The 19,193-nt window shown below is 36.3% G+C and overlaps 1 protein-coding gene across 1 annotated transcript in view; it reads right to left on the bottom strand.

Annotated features, from left to right (window-relative positions):
- Nucleotides 1-9,052: 9,052 nt before the first annotated feature.
- LOC125665512 (calcitonin gene-related peptide type 1 receptor-like) overlaps nt 9,053-19,193 on the bottom strand; it is a 33,995-nt gene continuing 23,854 nt past the window's right edge. The window contains exons 6-11 of the mRNA XM_048898164.2: nt 14,815-15,026; nt 14,354-14,420; nt 11,618-11,700; nt 10,056-10,191; nt 9,756-9,797; nt 9,053-9,623 (exon numbers count right to left, since the gene is read on the bottom strand). Of these exons, the coding sequence (XP_048754121.2) occupies nt 9,348-9,623; nt 9,756-9,797; nt 10,056-10,191; nt 11,618-11,700; nt 14,354-14,420; nt 14,815-15,026 (816 nt within the window). The 3' untranslated portion in view covers nt 9,053-9,347. The remainder of the gene's footprint in view (nt 9,624-9,755; nt 9,798-10,055; nt 10,192-11,617; nt 11,701-14,353; nt 14,421-14,814; nt 15,027-19,193) is intronic.

Here is a 19,193-nt window from a genome sequence, read left to right as displayed (position 1 = left end):
GTGAGCATAATCCATAGAACAGAGAATATGACGATAACGAAGCTGAATATGTCGAACAGAATGGGAAAGGATAATTAAGAAAAGAAAAGAAATGAAACAAGTCTTCGTCCATCGCACCAAATCCGTACTCAGACTTCGTTACACCTGTTGTTACGATATTCTGGTTATATATTTAGGCTGTTCCATCTATGTATATGTGAGGTCACTTGGAAAGCTTCGTGTGTGATCGGATGACGTGGCGGGTAGAGCGCGTGATCGTCTGCGGTAGTAGTGTTGTGTCCGGAGAAGAAGCTGACAGTAGTCTCGCTAAAATGGAAGCACTTCGTAATCCACTGGTCCGTGGAAGTGCCTGGCCCGATCATCTAGCTAGGATCGCGCATCTGCAATCCGTATATTTAACGTGCGTGCGAGGATTCCTGAACTGATTCACGGAGACGCTGATCATTATAAACAAGTTGAGTAAAACTTTAGATCTGTGTTGTGTACTTCTGTATCATTGTATGTTTATATATTTGTGACTAATTATGTAGAATTAAAATTTGTAAAAGTTTCAAATCGTTTTGACTGGTGTTGTTGTAAGTGTGTCAATTGAACTCGCTATAGATAGATTTGTATATTCGGCGCACGTTACAAATTGGGGGCTCGTCCGGGATAATCGAACTTTTATCACTTTGTGGGTAATTTTCAAAAGCGATATCTCGTATATATTGATAAAAAGAAATTATATAATTGGGAAGTTGCTCATATTTCTGAACACACCAGTTAAGATGGTTTTTAACTTGGATACTTTTCTTGAAACGCCACCAGCACGGCAGCATGTAAGCGGCAAAACTTAGAACAACTTGACCCACGTCATGTCCAGTTTCATATACGGATATTCTATATGATAAATGGTGTATCATCGTTTTGTGAGTCTTCAAGTATTCAATATATACATGTCTGTTGACAACTTTTAATCTATCAAAATAAAAATTTATATATGATCCTAACAAAACACAAAATTATACATGCACAACTCATACAGAAAATGTAAACATGTGAATAAATTTTGCAAGAAATGTCAGCCAACTGTCGACAAGTTTGTATATTTTCCTGTAGGTACAGAATTAAATTACAAAACATGTTATTTCAATTCAGCGTGTGAATGATGAATATTTGTATTTGCATGTCAAATATTGTGTTAAACACACTCAACAAAAGGCTTATTAACCATGAAACTTTGATGGTGTGGTTTACATTGTAGTCAATAGAGTAATTCATTATACATGTATATGTACCCGATTTAATTCATCCTGTAAATTGTATGAAAGGAGATGTCCATTTCATACAAGAATAGGAAGACAGTTGTAAATATCTCATACAACCTTTATATTTCTGGGGTGTTTTTTTTCGGTTGACGGGTATTTATCACATTCATTGTTTGAATTAAAACTAATGTTTGCTCTTAATTCAGATGAAAGGAATCCTTGAATTTCCTCTTGAGGTGTATGATTTATATATACAGATAGTGTGATTATAATTAAGAAAAAACGGTGGTAAATATTGATTTTCCAATTCAGATGATACCCAACCATTCAATGAAATAAAGGGCACCAGAACATGTGTTGATTTGAATACAGCTACTATAATATATTGATATTGTCCGGTCTTCTTTTCTTTCCAGGATTGCAAAGTGAGGCTTTTTTTTTTTTTTTTTTTTACATGCATTTAATCAGATTTAAAATCTTTTTTATAAAGTACCGCTGAATTGTACCAGCATAAATGAGTAAAGCAGGAGAGGGGATTTATGATGACGTAATGACTAATGTTGAAATCTACATGAGAATTTCAATTTGTATGATAACCAAATTACTGAATTATAAAACCTCGATGATGTCAATATCATACGAAACTTATTAGATATTCATTCTTGTGGAGGCATATAAAGTTCTCGTCTTCATGTGATATACCTAAAACTGACATAACGTGAATTGATGACATGTATTTAGGAAATATGAAGAAACTTCACATATATATATATTCTGTTTCTTTATTATTTCAATCTATTCAAGACGTCTCCATATGACTGAAAAGTTCTCGAGAGGGACATTAGACAATATACAACCAATTCAATCGGGTTCCAATGCACTTTGCAATGTTCTCTTATAACTTACTTGTCCTCCGTGTCACTTCTTCCTATGAAATCTTTTTCTATAGTAACAAACATCGTAGTCTTGGGTCTTTTTTTTATTAACAGTTATTTGACATATAGATCACCAGAGCAGATTAGACTCAATACTATACTACAGTGACATACTATGTTAACTTGTGCATGCTATTCTTGTAGTTCAATGAATTGTGCAATGCTTGGAACTGCCTCTTATTTATTTTTTATAAAAAATATATGGGCTGATAATTTTTTTCTGGATAATGCATTGCTTTGGTATCTGATGTAAACTTTACCTATCGGTGTCTTAATTATCACTGTAACATCCAATTTGTGTTAGTTTCGTTTGTAGTTACCGCACTTAAACTGTGCCAGGAAAACCTGAGAACAGCTTGATCCACATCATGTTATGTTTTAATCAATAGTTTCATATGTTGTGACAAGAAATTGGTGTAGCATCCTTCCGCAAGTCTTCAAGTATTCCGAGTACATGCATGTTAAAACAATTTAAAATCAATCAGGGAAAAGCTAATATCAATTTTCCCAACAAAATATCGATGCGTAACTCCTACAGAAAATGTAAACATGTACATACATTACACAGGAAATGTCAGCCAGCAGTTGACAAGTTTCTAACTTTTCCTGTTATTTTCCTGTAAGTGCAGAAGTAATTTACAAAACATGTAATTTCAATTCAGCATGTGAATGATTCAGACTTCTGTTTTCATATTAAGCATTTTGTGTTGCACACACCCAACCAAATATTTCTTAGTCATGACACTTTAGTAATGTGGTTTACATTGTAGTCAATGGTGTAATTCATTATACCTGTACTCGATTTAATTGATACTGTAAATTGCGCGAAAGGAACAATGTTTTTAAAGGTAAATGTTCATACCCTTAAGATTCCTATAAAATCTAGAAGAACTCGATATTTGAGGGTGTTTTTTTTTTCAGTTCCCCAAACAATAATATTTGAATTAAATTCAATTTTAATTGAATTTCTGTTTGATGTATAATCTATATATAATTATAACTAACAACAAGTTTGTAAATATTGATTCTTCTTTTCAGAAGATACCCAAACATATAATGGATATTACTAGCCGTGTAGCTACCAGCTAGCCAACTACGCCAAAAAGATAAAAAGAAAGAGAGTCAAAGACATATGTGATCAGTCGACTCTGATAAATATGCGAGTTTCGTTTCATGATAATTTTTATTAGGCCTGCGATATCATATTTAATTTTATCACCTTTAGAAAGCTTTTTGTATCGACATCATATAGGAAGTTCAGACTTTATTTCAGATATCGTTTTTAAGACCTCTGTAGGTACCATGCTCGTCAACGTTTTGTTGAATACGAAATATTACTCCAATATGCATATTGAGCAGTTAGAAACATGTATGATTCGATGAGTGTGCAAATGACATTGTTCACTGAAGTGTAAGATGCGTTCTTTTCATTTGCCAGTACTTCGAGGAAAGAAATATTGCTAACACAAATTATGTATGTGCAACTTATACAGAAAAGGTAAACATGTGAATACATTTTGCAGAATATTGCACTTAACTGTTGACAAGCTATACTGATTTTTCTGTTGTTTTCCTCGATGTACAGAATAGAATTACAAAACGCGTAGAAGTAATTTCAATTTAGCATGCACATATACATGTAAATGATTCCGACATCTGTTTTTATATCACGTGATTTGTTAACCAACCCCCTCAAGGATTTATTAGTCATGACACTTTGGTGGCGTGGTTTACATTGCAGTCAACAGTTAAATCATTTTATAAATAACCGATTTGATTGATCCTGTAAACTGTATGAAGGTTAATGATCATTTCATGCAGAAATATGAAAACAGTATATCTGTTTAAAAGATTTACCTATTTCAGAATTTTACAAGAGTACCTAGAGAAACCATAACATCTAAATAAAGTATACAAGTATTGTATTCTTGAAAAAACGATTCGCATTAATTAAGATGATTCGATGTCGCCTTTATTGCCAAAGTACTACCTATTCAAGGTAATTTCTGCTCTCATGATTTGTTTTATTGTAAGCACTAGAAACTGACAAACCACGTGTTTCGTGTTAGCTCTGTCTTTTCAGGGGACATCACAGTAATGAGACTTTATTACATTTATATTAGTGTATGAAGGTAGAACATCTCTTCAGTGTGATTAGTGTTAAATCATATGTAAGTATTTAAAAAAACATTAAGGTGAGTATTCAACTTGACGTTTGATTTTCTTACCAATTTTAAAACTTCATGTTCTGAATTGTAGGGTGCGGCATGATGAGACGAAGATGAAGTACAGCTTATAAACATGGGATTCATAATAATAAAACTACAGCTAAAGGACTTACAACAGCGGACTAGCACGGACGATCCGACCGAATCGCTTTCATATCATGAAAGAACAAAGGGGCTCCGTACCTGTATGTCAAATAACGAGTAACGATTCGCCGTACACTGGACCTGAATTCACATTGCTAATTTCTTTCATAAATGCAGCGTTTATGGACTAAACCTGATTTCAATGCACGCATTATACCATATTCTGACGATTTATTCAGGAAAACAGTGAAATAAATTCATTAAAGTTGTATATGAATCACAGAGAACGACTTTTCCGTTTTACAGGTACCAGACGCTTAATTTTAGAATATTAAACCAAATCCACATCAGTTCGTGTAAGTCTTTAGCTATTGACAGTAAGTATGTACATTGTTGAAACATTTCAACAAACGGGTGGCATCAGCATATGTATAAAAAGTGGTTAAAAAGAAGGAATTCACATCTTTTGTGTTATTACTTCAAACATCCTCGCTTCGACTGGTACAGTGTACAGTAGCAATATCCAATGTCGGTGATACACGGTGAAGTATATCCAACAGAGCGATATAACAAGAAAACTTTTCCACATACATGTAATAATAAATAATTTCCAACAATGACATCAGTCTTCATCGTTTGTTTGGTTTGTTTTTAATTTCATGTACTGTATCTTCCCATAATCATGAAATATTACTTTACTTACCGATGGAATAATTTAAAAAAAAACCATGTAAAATGAAGTAACTCAAATCGAATCCATGTGTACGTGCGCATTACATGGGAAATCACACCAACTTCCACAATAGCGTACAATTAATGCATAAATTGTCATGTCTTCGTGCTACACGCACATGCTATGGTGTATGGTGAAGGAATATTAGTACATATAATGTTAACATATTTATCAATCTACTTAAAATTAGATGTTACATTCGCTCACATACTAGCTACACAAACATCTAAAAACATCCCTAGGGGGTCACGTCAGATGTCAAATTTGCATGGAAAATTTACCAATCGCTACAAAGGCGAATGTGTCATCGGCATCCAATGAGAATCCTCATTATATACTGAATTTGGTTACTTATCAATGATAGCGACCGATGAAGAAATGGAAGCGATTAAAACCGCTTTGAAAATATTTGATATCGAGGCTTTGATAATTGAACAAGAACAAATACTTAAATGTCTTCTTTGTTGAAGTATGCATGTGAAGATCCCCCGATATCGCCATAGTTTAAAATTTATACAAAACCACGTGATAAGCAAGTCACGATCGTGGGTTCAACCATTTTTTTCTCTTCCTTACGTAAACAATGCATGGAATTGTGGGATAATACCCTATCAATGTGAAGCGGGAAATTTGATTGACTGTTGCAAATTTGACCTCTGACGTGACCCTTTATGGGATGTAGCGAGTATGTGAGCGGATCAAACATCTAATTTTAATTAGATTGCGTACTTATGCTCCCGAACTCTATTGTTCGCATGTACATATAAAACTGTTGTGACTGACAACTTCTTGTCGTCTGCTATATATAGGACCTAGATTCTTTCAGAAAACTAAATGATTTCACATTTACATTAGATTGCAATACAAAGACATGAAACATTTAAAAATATGAACTGACAAAGTGAGCACCATGCAGGAAATTAAAGTTAAACCGGATACTATGGGGAAGTGTCAACTAGCGCATGCACAAGTGTACGTTTACACCGGAGCTTGATGACGCGGTCTTTATTTATAGATTATGTACATGTATATAGGGATGAGAAATATTTCATAAACAATAACTTATTGTCAAGAGAATTAGAATATGCTCTTCACGGTTTGTGAAAAACAGTTTTTAATGTTGAATTTAAACTTTATTGGGTCATGGACAACGATTTGAGCTGAAGTTTTTCAAATTCTTTGTTTCTTTCTATCTTTAATGTTTACAATGTTAAACTAATGTATTTGTAATGATCAACAAAAATTTGAATATCAGTTTTTAAGTTACAAGTGAGATAAAGACCTCACAATTCTTTGTTGTGTAAACAAGGCTCGTGTCATATGTTTTTGTTTAAATATATGAAAGGTAAAGATAATGAACAATGATCCATCTCATAACTCCTGTAAGCAATACAAAATATAGACTTCGGCAACCACGGACCCTTGGATATACCAGAGGTGGGATCAGGTGCCTCGGAGGAGTAAGCATCCCCTGACGACCGGTCACATCCGCCGTTTACATGATAAAGATATAGGGCTCGCGGCGGGTGTAAACGGTCGACAGGGGATGTTTACTCTTCCTAGGCACCTGGTTCCATCTCCGTTACACGTATATCCAAAGGGTACCTGTTTGCCCACCTCTCTGTTTTGTATTGCTTATGGGAGTTATGAGATTGATCACTGTTATCTTCACAAAACCTGATGTGATAAAATACCACTTGCACAGAATGGTTTGAAATTATTCTTGGACGGAAACTCTGAACACTTTGCATGTTTTGTGAACGCTTTGTGCGATTTTTACAATACGGTAGGCGTGGCCTACACGCGTCGTGGGAACCCACGTTTTTTCTCTCCGTTACACTGCCTTTAATGGAGAGAAAACTCGTTGGTTCCGACTAGGGGCCTATACGCAGTTCGACACTATATAGCTCTTCACAGAGATGATTCAAGCATGAAATACATTTCAATAAATTAATATTAATAATCATAGACAAAGAAAACAGAAAAAATGTACGTATCATTTGGTATTAATCAAAGTCAAGCCCCTACTGTAACAGGGGGAACGATTTTAAGGCAACACTCGAAAGTTCCGACCCCTGACTGTCATTTCTATTACCGAACGTGTTTCGAAGCCTTCTTAGATATGACGCGGTGTCAAATATTATATTTACAAGCTTATCGTTTTAAAAAGATGGTGCTAGCGCCATATCTATTATCTACTATGCAAGTAAAGGTCGTAAGAAATGTTAAATTAATTATAAAATTTCTATCATAGCAATTTAAATTACTTAGAATTTATAGATTTTTAAAGACACTTTATTTTCTGCAAAAAATGTTTGGGAATTTAATTTATTGGTTGGTTTGCATTGCATCATACGTATCAACACCTCGCGCAAGTTAAGTCCCATGTACGCCATCTCCCGGTTAAAAAATTGGCATTTATCCCAAAACGGCAAACTTCCGCCAGAGTTTGATTCGTTTGTTCACAAACCTACACTGTATATGTACGTAGTTGAGGCTTGCCCAAAACCGCGTTTTAAATCGTTGGTCCGGTTAATGTTTCTTAATATACGAATGTCCAGCGTGGTATTTAAAACATTACAAGTGTAAGCTTTATTAATGATTATTATCGGGGGAAAATAAATAGATTTTTGGCTACTTGTAACAATGTCTGGTCCCCGACCCCGCCACTCATTGATCATTCGTTTTGGGGACAACAAAGCAAGTGATCAATAAGTGACGGGGGTGGAGGCCAGACTAGATGAGACAATATCATTACGTGAAACCCTTGTACTATATAATTCACCCCGCAAAATCAAAATCAGATAGTTACCTGTAAATTGTTTTAACACATTTTTACTTGTGTAAAAAGTTTTTAGCATCAGGGATTTAACTGTAACAGAAAAATTCGAGACTACTGTTCTATATAACTCCCAGAATGCCACACTACATATGGTGCCCAAGCACGCGCATTAGCTGCAAAAGCACTAACGTATATGCTATCAACCGAGGCCACTAACAACTACTATTCAAATTTTTATTGGTCAATACGCTACTCTAGCTATTTGAGGAGAATGATATTCACAGAGTCCGAAGGGGGAGTACTACTATCTAGCACTATGTAGCCACTATGATAATGGATGTGGCCTTTACTACACGCATAGTTCGGTTATGGTGTTTTTGCGGGGAAAGGGATACAATGCAACTTATTTCCCATTTTTACAACAAGCCAAATCTTGTAGTACTAAACAGTGAAGGTGTACACAGTAAGTTTCTAGAATATTCTGCAAACCGTCACCAGCCAGCAAGATCCTCACAACTTTCTACCACTATTAAACTTGGCCCTGTGTTCCATTTTTTTGCAAACTTGTTTAATAATTCTTATGACCATTGATGATCTGTGTATGAATAAAAATATATCAACTCGACATAGAATTCTAGAAAATAATCTTCTATATCAATTTAAAATCTTTAGAAAATGTATTTATGATTAGAATTTGATACATGCATATACATGTATGTAATGATGATTTTTAATAGACATGAACAAATATATACGTTCAAATTCAATACAATTTTCTTTTCCCTAACAATAAGAATGATCATACATATACAATTCACGATCAGCTCTCAAATAGATAAAGAAAATAACAGCAACACACACACCACTACCCCTCCCCCCCACACACCCACTACCCCCCCCCCCCCCCCCACACACACACACACACCACTACCCTCCCCCATACCACTACCCCTCCACACACACACACACACCAACCACTAACCTCCCCACACCACTACCCCCCCACCCCCCCCCACCCCCCCCCCACACACACACATGCCCATCTCCTTGAAATTAAAGTTGTTTTTTTAACTTCTTGATTCGATATTCCATTTGTCTTTTCTTGGTCTCAGCTGATGAACTTGTAAAGTGACGCTCCCTCCACTGTGTTCCAGATCTATGTTCAGCATCAATATTTTGCAAGTGCAAAGTAATTACAACTTCATTAAAGGCAAAAAAATAGGCATCAGTTTAGTTCGACTTGTCTGTAGAATGAAAATCGATACTTTTGAGTCCGATTAACAATTTTTAATTACGTGTTTCACACGACACACATTGATCAATCATGAACCGCATCCATCACGTCAGAAGTGCGGGAAAGTTTGCAAAAGAGACTTTTCTTCCTTCATTCACTCCAAGTAGTACTCGGTCATTTTCCATGGGTTCATCTCCTCCAACATTTCTTGTTTCCTCGCCAGAAGTCAGGCAGCTCTCTGGGATCACATCTTGTCCAGCCATGTCACATTCCGCTTGAGATGATACAGTCTGATTGGTTGAAATCGTCAGCCTTCTCGTGGACCGGAAGTTCCTGTCGCTCAATCGCCGCCTCCACGACTTCTTCAGATTAGATATAACCTTGATATATAAACGTTACAGAAAAGTTTAAACATACAAATGTTGACCAGTCTTGAATACGTTCTGTACATAAATATGATAAAACAAAAAAATTAAAGAAAATTTACTCATCAGAGAAACGGAAGAAAGTACCTCTCCGTTCATGTAACAGAACACGATGGCTACAAACACGCCCTGAAAATGAAAGTAGAAAGTGAAAGTAGAAACGCCTTCTTAAAGACCTTATCACTATAACATAACTTTCGGAAACTATTTTGAATGTTACTTAAATATATAGTACAAATTCTATTTCAGCATGGCAACAGACAGTTAGTTTGTAAGTTAAAGATATCTACAATTTTTTCTTAAATCTTTCGTTACGCTAATGATATGATATTTTTCATCACCACTCATCTTCGGAATACGCATCAGATGATCTAATTCTGAGATTACCTGTGAATGATCTACGACTATGGCGAATCTTTCGTACTCTATTCCCCCCTCCTGACTGACCGGGACACGGTACAAAGTAACAAACAACTGGATCCCGAACAGCGGCACCAGGACAAAGGTGGCCTTCACAGCTCGCCTGGAAAGGAAGGAAACTTATCGACGTAGAAAATATTTTTCTGAACGGCATCCATTCCCGATTGCGATCAAAGGTTATACCGAAAGTATGTGTAATTGACACTGACATGATAGTACCAGGGGAGTAACTAGAACGAAATGATATGCACGTCATGAAAGGCAGGTGGGGACCCAAGCCCTCGAAAGCTCCTGGTATTTAGCGTTTCCTGTGGACAAAATCTACGCTAAGATTCGAAATATGCCAATTTGAATAAACTAATACTGTTTGGTAGTATCAATTATTCAATAATTTAAGTATTTAGTAAAAGTCACAAATTGCTTAATTAATAGTTGTTTCATCTAATTTATTTCTCTTTTCTTTTTCTTCTTTTTTCATTCTTGACCGAATGAATGAGACCAATTGAATTTCAGATGAAGGTGATCGTGTATAAATTTGAAAAATTCCAATTGAATCTTGAGAGTGGGGCATGAAATCGAATTTACCAGTTTATCCCTATATGTAAAACTATATAATGCCCCTATATAATTGTAATCCCATTCCGCCCTCGGGGCTCACGATTTGAACCAATTCTGATCTCATGCGTTTTTCTTTCTTTCCGACCCATTAATTTGTAGTTAAGATGAATCTTTTAAATGACATGCACTTAATTCTACTATTTCCTAATGCCCTTGTGGGGAAAAAATCAACCGTTTACTTTTTAATTATCTTATTTTATGATTGTATCTGGCGACGAATGTGGGTTACATTCGACTCCATACCTCTTGATGAGAAGTCCAAAATATAAATGGTAACTACCCGTTCAAAATACGCAGGAACCAGGGGCGGATCCAGGAATTGCGGTTACGGGGAGCACCACTTCATGAGGCAGGGGATCTGGATTTTACAGATTTTATAGGGCTTGAAATATGTCTCCTATTTACTCGTTTGTACTATTTTCTATCATTTATTATAAGGTGAAATTAATAAAATGACGCAAATTTAAAGGGTTATTGGAAAAAATTATGTTCTCCCAATAAAGTAATTCAAGAAATCAAGAGGTTTTGTCATTTATTTCTCCGGGAGTGGAAGAAATTATTGCTTCTTTTATCGTTTAGTACATTTTTCTAAACATGATACCACGATTTATCTTAAATTTGAAAATTGAGGGGGGGGGGGATCCCCTTAAATCCGCCACGGGGAACACGGAAGACAGACGGAGGATAAACCTAGATCAAACAGGGTAATTGGACTTGAGTTCAGGTGAGCTAAACGTCCCAGTCTTATTGGAAATGAAAGCTGAAGGGTAGGTAAAGCTAAAACACACACCTACTCAAGCATCCATTGTATGTGTCTTTAATTTTGTTTCACACGCACACTAATAATTGTGTGGTATTTAAGTTATTTAAGTTCTTTCGTGCGTTTCAATATTTTTAAACTGAAGTCTTACCTAAAATTCCCTGGCTCGTTAGGGTGCGATTGAACCTGAGTGAGTAATATCCGGAGAATATTCCCAAGAACAATCAAATTAACCTGTAAAAGTCATATATAATGTTATGAATATTTTTTGGCATGTTGTATAATCATAGCCATTAATGATTTATTAAATTAATCTATAACTACAGTATAAGTGCTGTGCATGGATTCCATGTTGCGTATCGAGCGTTAGGAATCGTGTCGTTAATCGTTGTACTTCGGTTGTTCTTTAATTCACTGCTGAGAAAGATCACGGAATTAACAAGTTACTATTTCTGTTTAAGATATATACACTCGAATATTAAAAACCAACGAAATTGTATCCGTTGACAAAAACACGAAATTTGACGAAACCTCTGTGCGTGAAGCATCTATCTATCTACATGTATATATCTATCTATCTATCTATCTATATATCTATCTATCTATCTATCTATCTATCTATCTATCTATCTATCTATCTGTCTGTCTATCTATCTATCTATCTATCTGTCTGTCTGTCTGTCTGTCTATCTATCTATCTATCTATCTATCTATCTATCTATCTATCTGTCTATCTATCTATCTATCTATCTATCCATCTTTCTTTCTATTCATATACACATGTATCTTATCTATCTATCTATCTATCTATCTATCTATCTATCTATCTGTCTGTCTATCTGTCTGTCTGTCTATCTATCTGTCTATCTATCTATCTGTCTATCTACTGTATCTATCTATCTATCCATCTTTCTTTCTATCTATCCATCCGTCTTTCTTTCTATTATATATCTTGTCTGTCTGTCTGCTACTTTACTGAACAGATCAAATTCAAAATTAAAGTTAAAAAATTTCGCATAACATTTCCTAGAGAGCGTCCAGTTTAGTTCTTTTAACTAGTATAGATTTTTGATAGGCGCTTAATTTAGATCTTGAAAGGATCATAAAAAGTAAAAACTGCAGCAATGACGATTCAGTAACAAGAAATGTTTGTAAAACATATATGTCCCCGTTGTGCAAAATTGAAAAGGATTATCATTTAAATGATAGTAGTGCCAAAACTATTCAATATATTGAGCAAACAATATCTTCCTATGTCCAAAGTGGATTGACCCTTGACCTTTGACCATGTGACCTAAAAATAGATAGAGTTTATCTACAATGCACTCCTTAGTATGTACCAGTGTACCAAGTTTGGTGTCATTCAAGCAAATGATTCTTAAATTATATGAAACAATATATGACCATGTGCAGTTTGACCTTGATAATTGACCACGTGAACTCAAAATTATAAGGGGTCATCTACTCCTTATGATGTACCAATGTATTAGGTTTGATATCTGTCAAGCAAGGTATTCTCAAGATATGGAGCTGATAATATCTTCCTATCTCCAGAGTGGATTGACCCTTGACTGTTGATCAGACCTTAAAATCAATAGGGGTCATTTACTCCTTAAGATGTACAAGAGTACCAAATTTTATGTTTGTCAAACTTCTCAAGATATTGAGCAGACAGTATATTCCTATATTTACAATGGATTGCCCCTTGACCATTTTATCTGAAAATCAATTGGCGTCCTCTTCCACTCATAAGCAATTCACATATGAAATATCATGACGATCAAGGGAATGGTTCTCAAGCTATTGAGTGGACAACATATGATCTACTTACAGACCGATTGATAGGTGCAAAGTAATATGCCCCTCTTCTTTGAAGGAAGTGGGGGAGCAAAAATAGTGGTGCATGCATGGGTATACATGTATGCATGTACTCACTTTAAAACGTTTTGCTTCTTGAAACTGCTATGATTATAATATGCTTACCATTCTTTAGTAGTTGTTTTATTGCGTTTTATATGTTTTTCATTTATACAGAACCAATTAGTGATTTCAGAGTACTCAAATAATCTGTATGAATGCTTACAAACAAAATACTCATCACGAGGCACATTAAGTTAGGGGCGTCAAACAAAATACTCACCACGAGGCACATTAAGTCAAACAAAATACTCACCACGAGACACCACGAGGCACATTAAGTCAAACAAAATACTCACCACGAGACACATTAAGTTAGGGGCGTCAAACAAAATACTCACCACGAGGCATATTAAGTTAGGGGCGTTAAACAAAATACTCACCACGAGACACATTAAGTTAGGGGCGTCAAACAAAATACTCACCACGAGGCACATTAAGTTAGGGGCGTCAAACAAAATACTCACCACGAGGCACATTAAGTTAGGGGCGTTAAACAAAATACTCACCACGAGACAAATTAAGTTAGGGGCGTCAAACAAAATACTCACCACGAGGCACATTAAGTTAGGGGCGTTAAACAAAATACTCACCACGAGGCACATTAAGTTAGGGCGTCAAACAAAATACTCACCACGAGGCACATTAAGTTAGGGGCGTCAAACAAAATACTCACCACGAGGCACATTAAGTTAGGGGCGTTAAACAAAATACTCACCACGAGGCACATTAAGTTAGGGGCATTAAACAAAATACTCACCACGAGGCATATTAAGTTAGGGGCGTCAAACAAAATACTCACCACGAGGCATATTAAGTTAGGGGCGTTAAACAAAATACTCACCACGAGACAAATTAAGGTAGGGGCGTCAAACAAAATACTCACCACGAGGCACATTAAGTTAGGGGCGTTAAACAAAATACTCACCACGAGGCATATTAAGTTAGGGGCGTCAAACAAAATACTCACCACGAGGCATATTAAGTTAGGGGCGTCAAACAGCCACTCTGTATTGTTATAGGAATATGCCCAGCAACTACAATGTATGAAACATGTTTTCTTATTCATAACATCCAAACGCTAGTGTTTTAATTGTAAAAACTGGGTATACATGTATGTTCTCTAGATCACTAGTGACATATCAACGGATTGTAATCAAAGAGCCTATTCCAGATTCTTCGCTTTTGCTTAAATACACATGTAGGATATATATGATACAATTCATGTTGTTAGAAACGTAACGAGCGATGTTATTAGGATGCCTAATCGCCATGGTCGCTAGAGTAGCAGTGTCTCTGCACACCGGAAGTGATTTATTTCACTACTTCCTGTTTGTGGAGGATTTGGAATTTTCAATAAAACCCTACCGTTGGAGAAATGACAGGCTGAAAAATTTCAAAATTTACAGAGTGTCGTGTTCTTAATCTTGCCTTTGGTCGCTATAAATAATCCGGAGAAGAGCATACACTCCGGAAAAAAGTAAGGGTACCGCCCATCCTATGACGTAGATCAGGAGGAGGGATCTGGGAGGAGCGAAGGCATTAGACATCAATCTGTGGAGGAAGATTCCTTCGCAGAGCATCCAGGTATAGCTACAACCCTTAAAGTAAATCTTCAGGAAAGACAGCAGCTTACACCATACCTGAAAGTAGTCACATACACGGATAAATAAAACGAGGAACAAGATTCTGAAGTGTAGAAATGTCACGTCATGTTCAAACTTGAAAATAATCTACTCTTCGCGTACTATGAATATATCTATGAATATACATACATGTTTGATAAGAATCTTTTTTACAATACTAATTAGATAATAATAATAATATTGATAATAATAAAATGAATGATGATGATGATGATGATGATGATAATAATGATGATGATGATGATGGTGGTGGTGGTGGCGGTGGTGATGATGGCAGTGGAGATGATGATGATGATAATGGCAGTGGAGATGATGATGATGATGATGGTGGTGGTGATGATGGTGGTGGCGGTGGTGATGATGACAGTGGAGATGATGATGATGATGATGGTGGTGGTGGTGGTGGTGATGGCGTCGGTGGAGATGATGATGATGATGGTGGTGTTGGTGGCGGTAGTGATGATGGCAGTGGAGATGATGATGATGATGGTGGTGGTGGTGATGGCGTCGGTGGAGATGATGATGATGATGATGGTGGTGGTGGTGGAGGTGGTGATGATGACAGTGGAGATGATAATGATGATGATAATGGCAGTGGAGATGATGATAATGATAATGATGATGATGATGATGGTGGTGATGATGGTGGTGGCGGTGGTGATGATGATGACAGTGGAGATGATGATGATGATGATGATGATGGCAGTGGAGATGATGATGAAGATGATGATGATGGCAGTGGAGATGATAATGGTGGTAGTAATGATGATGGTGTTATTATAATGATTGTGGTAATGATGATATAATTATGATGATTATTATCATAATAAGTAGAGAATGTTATAAGGGGCCCAGGGGCTGATATGACATATGATATGGAATTCAGCTTGTAAAATTCTATTGATCATATACTGCACTTTTTCATGATTATTATTTATTAATGAAAACAGAAACTACGTGTTCCAGGATGATAGTATTAGCAACGGGTTATATTACATGACGACGGGAGATATCATAAAACATCGTCACACGAGTCAAATTTATGCGCTTACAGTTAGCTGTAGATTGTTAGACGACGTCGTTTGAGCGTTTGTAATGAACGCGAATACCTGGATTAATACACAAAACATCGCATGATAGTGATTGATCAAATGTCATCAGATGTAAGTTTTTTTGCGTTCTTGTTTATATAACATTCAGTATAATAAAACAAATATTGCATGTATTTGCTGGTAATATTGACAATGTTCATCCTTCGGTTACGCTTCGGTTGACAATGGTTTTCTCGGGGTAAATATTTCCAGTCTCTCCCCCAACTACACGCAATATTTATATATTAAAATATGCTGGAGTTCCTCATTAACAAAATCGTCGTAATTTTTGGTGATCAGGTCTTCCATCAGTCTGTTGGAATTCCCATAGGCACGAATTGTGCTCCTTTGTTAACTGACTCATTTTTATATCATTATGAAGCAGAATTTATTCAAAAGATTTTACATGAGAAGAAAAAATCTCTTGCTGTGGCCTTCAACTCGACATATAGATTATCAACGACGTTTCATCTATTAACAATAACCGTTTTCATTCATACGTCGATTCAATATATCTCTGGGAACTCGAAATAAAAGACACGACAGAATCGTCCACTTCTGCTTCGTACTTAAATATTCCATTGAAATGGATATTAACGACAAACTAACAACTCAACTTTATGACAAACGGGATGATTTTAGCTTCACCGTCGTCAACATCCCATATTCATGCCGCAATATTCCATTATCACCTGCATATGGTGTTTATAACTCTCAACTGATTCGAGGCCTCCGTGGCTGAGTGATTAGAGCATCGCACTCAAAATCACACAACCTCTCACCTCTGGTCGGCGCGGGTTCGAATCCCGCTCGCGCCGGTAAGTGAGAAAGTTTCCCAGTTTACTTGCAGAAGGTCGGTGGTCTCTTTCCAGGTACATTGTATCTGGGTTCTTTCTTCCACCAATAAAAACTGGGCGCCACCAGATAATTGAAAAATTGTTGAGTGTGGCGGAAAACATCAATCAATCAATCAATATCGACTGATTGAACACGCAAGAGCTTGTTCTGCATGTGATCGAGGTAGGCTACTAAGAAACAAGTTTTCAACAGCCTAGTTTAAAGTCAGCATTTCGCAAATTCTATGGTCGTTATAATGATCTAGTTTGCCCATATAACCTATCATTGGGTCAAATGCTGTTTGATGTGTTCTATACGAAAGTGAGAATAACGGGTCTTTCGGATATGACCGTAAAAACGGAGGCCCCGTGTCGCGACAGGCGTGAGAACAATAAAGAACCCTCACTGCTACGGTCCTAAGCGCTAAGCATAGGTCTAAATTTGTGGTACTTCACCTACAGCTGTTGACGTCTCAATATGATTGAAAAGTTCTCAAAAGGACGTACTAACAATCTATCAATCAATACTAACCCTATCCGTATTGCGCAGCGGAAAATCGGCATAACTATTACCAAGTGTATGATAAATGGTAGTGAAAATAAAAATAGTACTGCAAAAAAGCTATATGATATAGAGTACTATATACATGTAAAAATTAAACACGCACAGCTGTACATACCGTAGCTGATCTCTACCACACCCCGCTAAATCAAATTAAACTGATAATTGCCAAGGCTTAGTATGGGGCGCAATATGGAAAACAATACATGTATGTGCATTATCATGTTCATAACATGCCATGAAAATTGAAATATATATATATCTAAATTTCTAATGTTTTTCCCTTTGATATCTCTACAAATTATTAATAACTTCATGAATGCGTTTAAGTTGTGAACAATACGCGTATGAATCTTGATAAATAGTATGTTGAACTTATACGGTACCAATTTTGATGCACCAGATGCGCATTTCGACAAACAATGTCTCTTCAGTGATGCTCAACCGAAATGTTTGAAATCCGAAATAACTATGAAGTTTCAGATCTAAATATAGCCAAAATTAGCGTGCCAAAAAAGTGGAGCCAAATTCGTCCAAGGATAAGAGCTATGCATGATGGAGATAATCCTTAATTTTGAAATGAATTTCTAAATTTTATAACAGCAATAAATATCTATTTTAAGCGTCTGGAAATTCCGATAGAAATGAAATGAAAAGGGGAAGTGAATATAAGAAATAAACATCACTTTTGAAAATACGTTGCATTTCATACCCTGATGTATTTTTAAACATGCAATTTATTCCTTGAATATAGAAAATAAAATAAAAAATAATGATACTAAACAAACGTAACCAAATATCATCACTAAATCTACCAATATGTTATCTTATGTTTGATTGAAATCGTTATTAAGTACATGTACATGTATGTAATAAAGTACTAAATATCTTGAAAAAACACTTAACCCGGAAGTGATCTAACTTATAGTAGTCAGTGGCGGATATAAGGGGGCGCAGCCGTCGCCCCCACCCCACCCCTAAAATTTTCAAATTTAAGGTAAATCGTAATATCTTGTTTAGAAAAATGTACTAAACGATAAAAGAAGCAATAATTTCTTCCACTCCTGGTGAAATAGATACCGAAATCTTTTGATTTCTTGAATTACTTTACTGGGAGAACTTAATTTTTTCCAAAAACCTTTAAAATTAGTGTCATTTTACTAATTTCACCATATTAAAAGTGATAGAAAGTAGTGCAAATAATTCAAATAAGAGACATAAATCAAGTCCTATAAAATCTGTAAAACCCGGGAGCTTCCGGGGGCTTCGCCCACGTGGGGGTGTGGGGTGTGGGCTCAAGTTGGCCCCCAGACCCCCTGCCTCGTAAAGTGGTGCCCCCCGTAACCACAATTTCTGGATCCGCCCCTGGTAGTTATAGAGATTGATTGATTGTATATTGTTTAATGTCCCTCTCAGAATCGTTCAATCATATGGAGACGTCACTATTGCCGGTGAAGGGCTGCAAAATTAAGCCTATACTTGGCGCTTGCGGCCGTTGAGCAGGGAAGGATCTTTAAATACCGTGCCACACCTGCTATCGCACGGGGGCCTCGATTTTTGCTGTCTCATCCGAAGGAACGCCCCCATTTAGTCGCATCTTGCGACAAACAAGGGATACTGAGGACCTATTCTAATCCGGATCCTCACGGGATAGTTATGGAGAAATTAGTACTTA

This window comes from Ostrea edulis, chromosome 10 (assembly GCF_947568905.1).
Source record: "Ostrea edulis chromosome 10, xbOstEdul1.1, whole genome shotgun sequence".
Taxonomy (NCBI): domain Eukaryota; kingdom Metazoa; phylum Mollusca; class Bivalvia; order Ostreida; family Ostreidae; genus Ostrea; species Ostrea edulis.
Note: the sequence above shows the minus strand (reverse complement) of the source record. Positions and strands in the feature narration are given on the sequence as shown.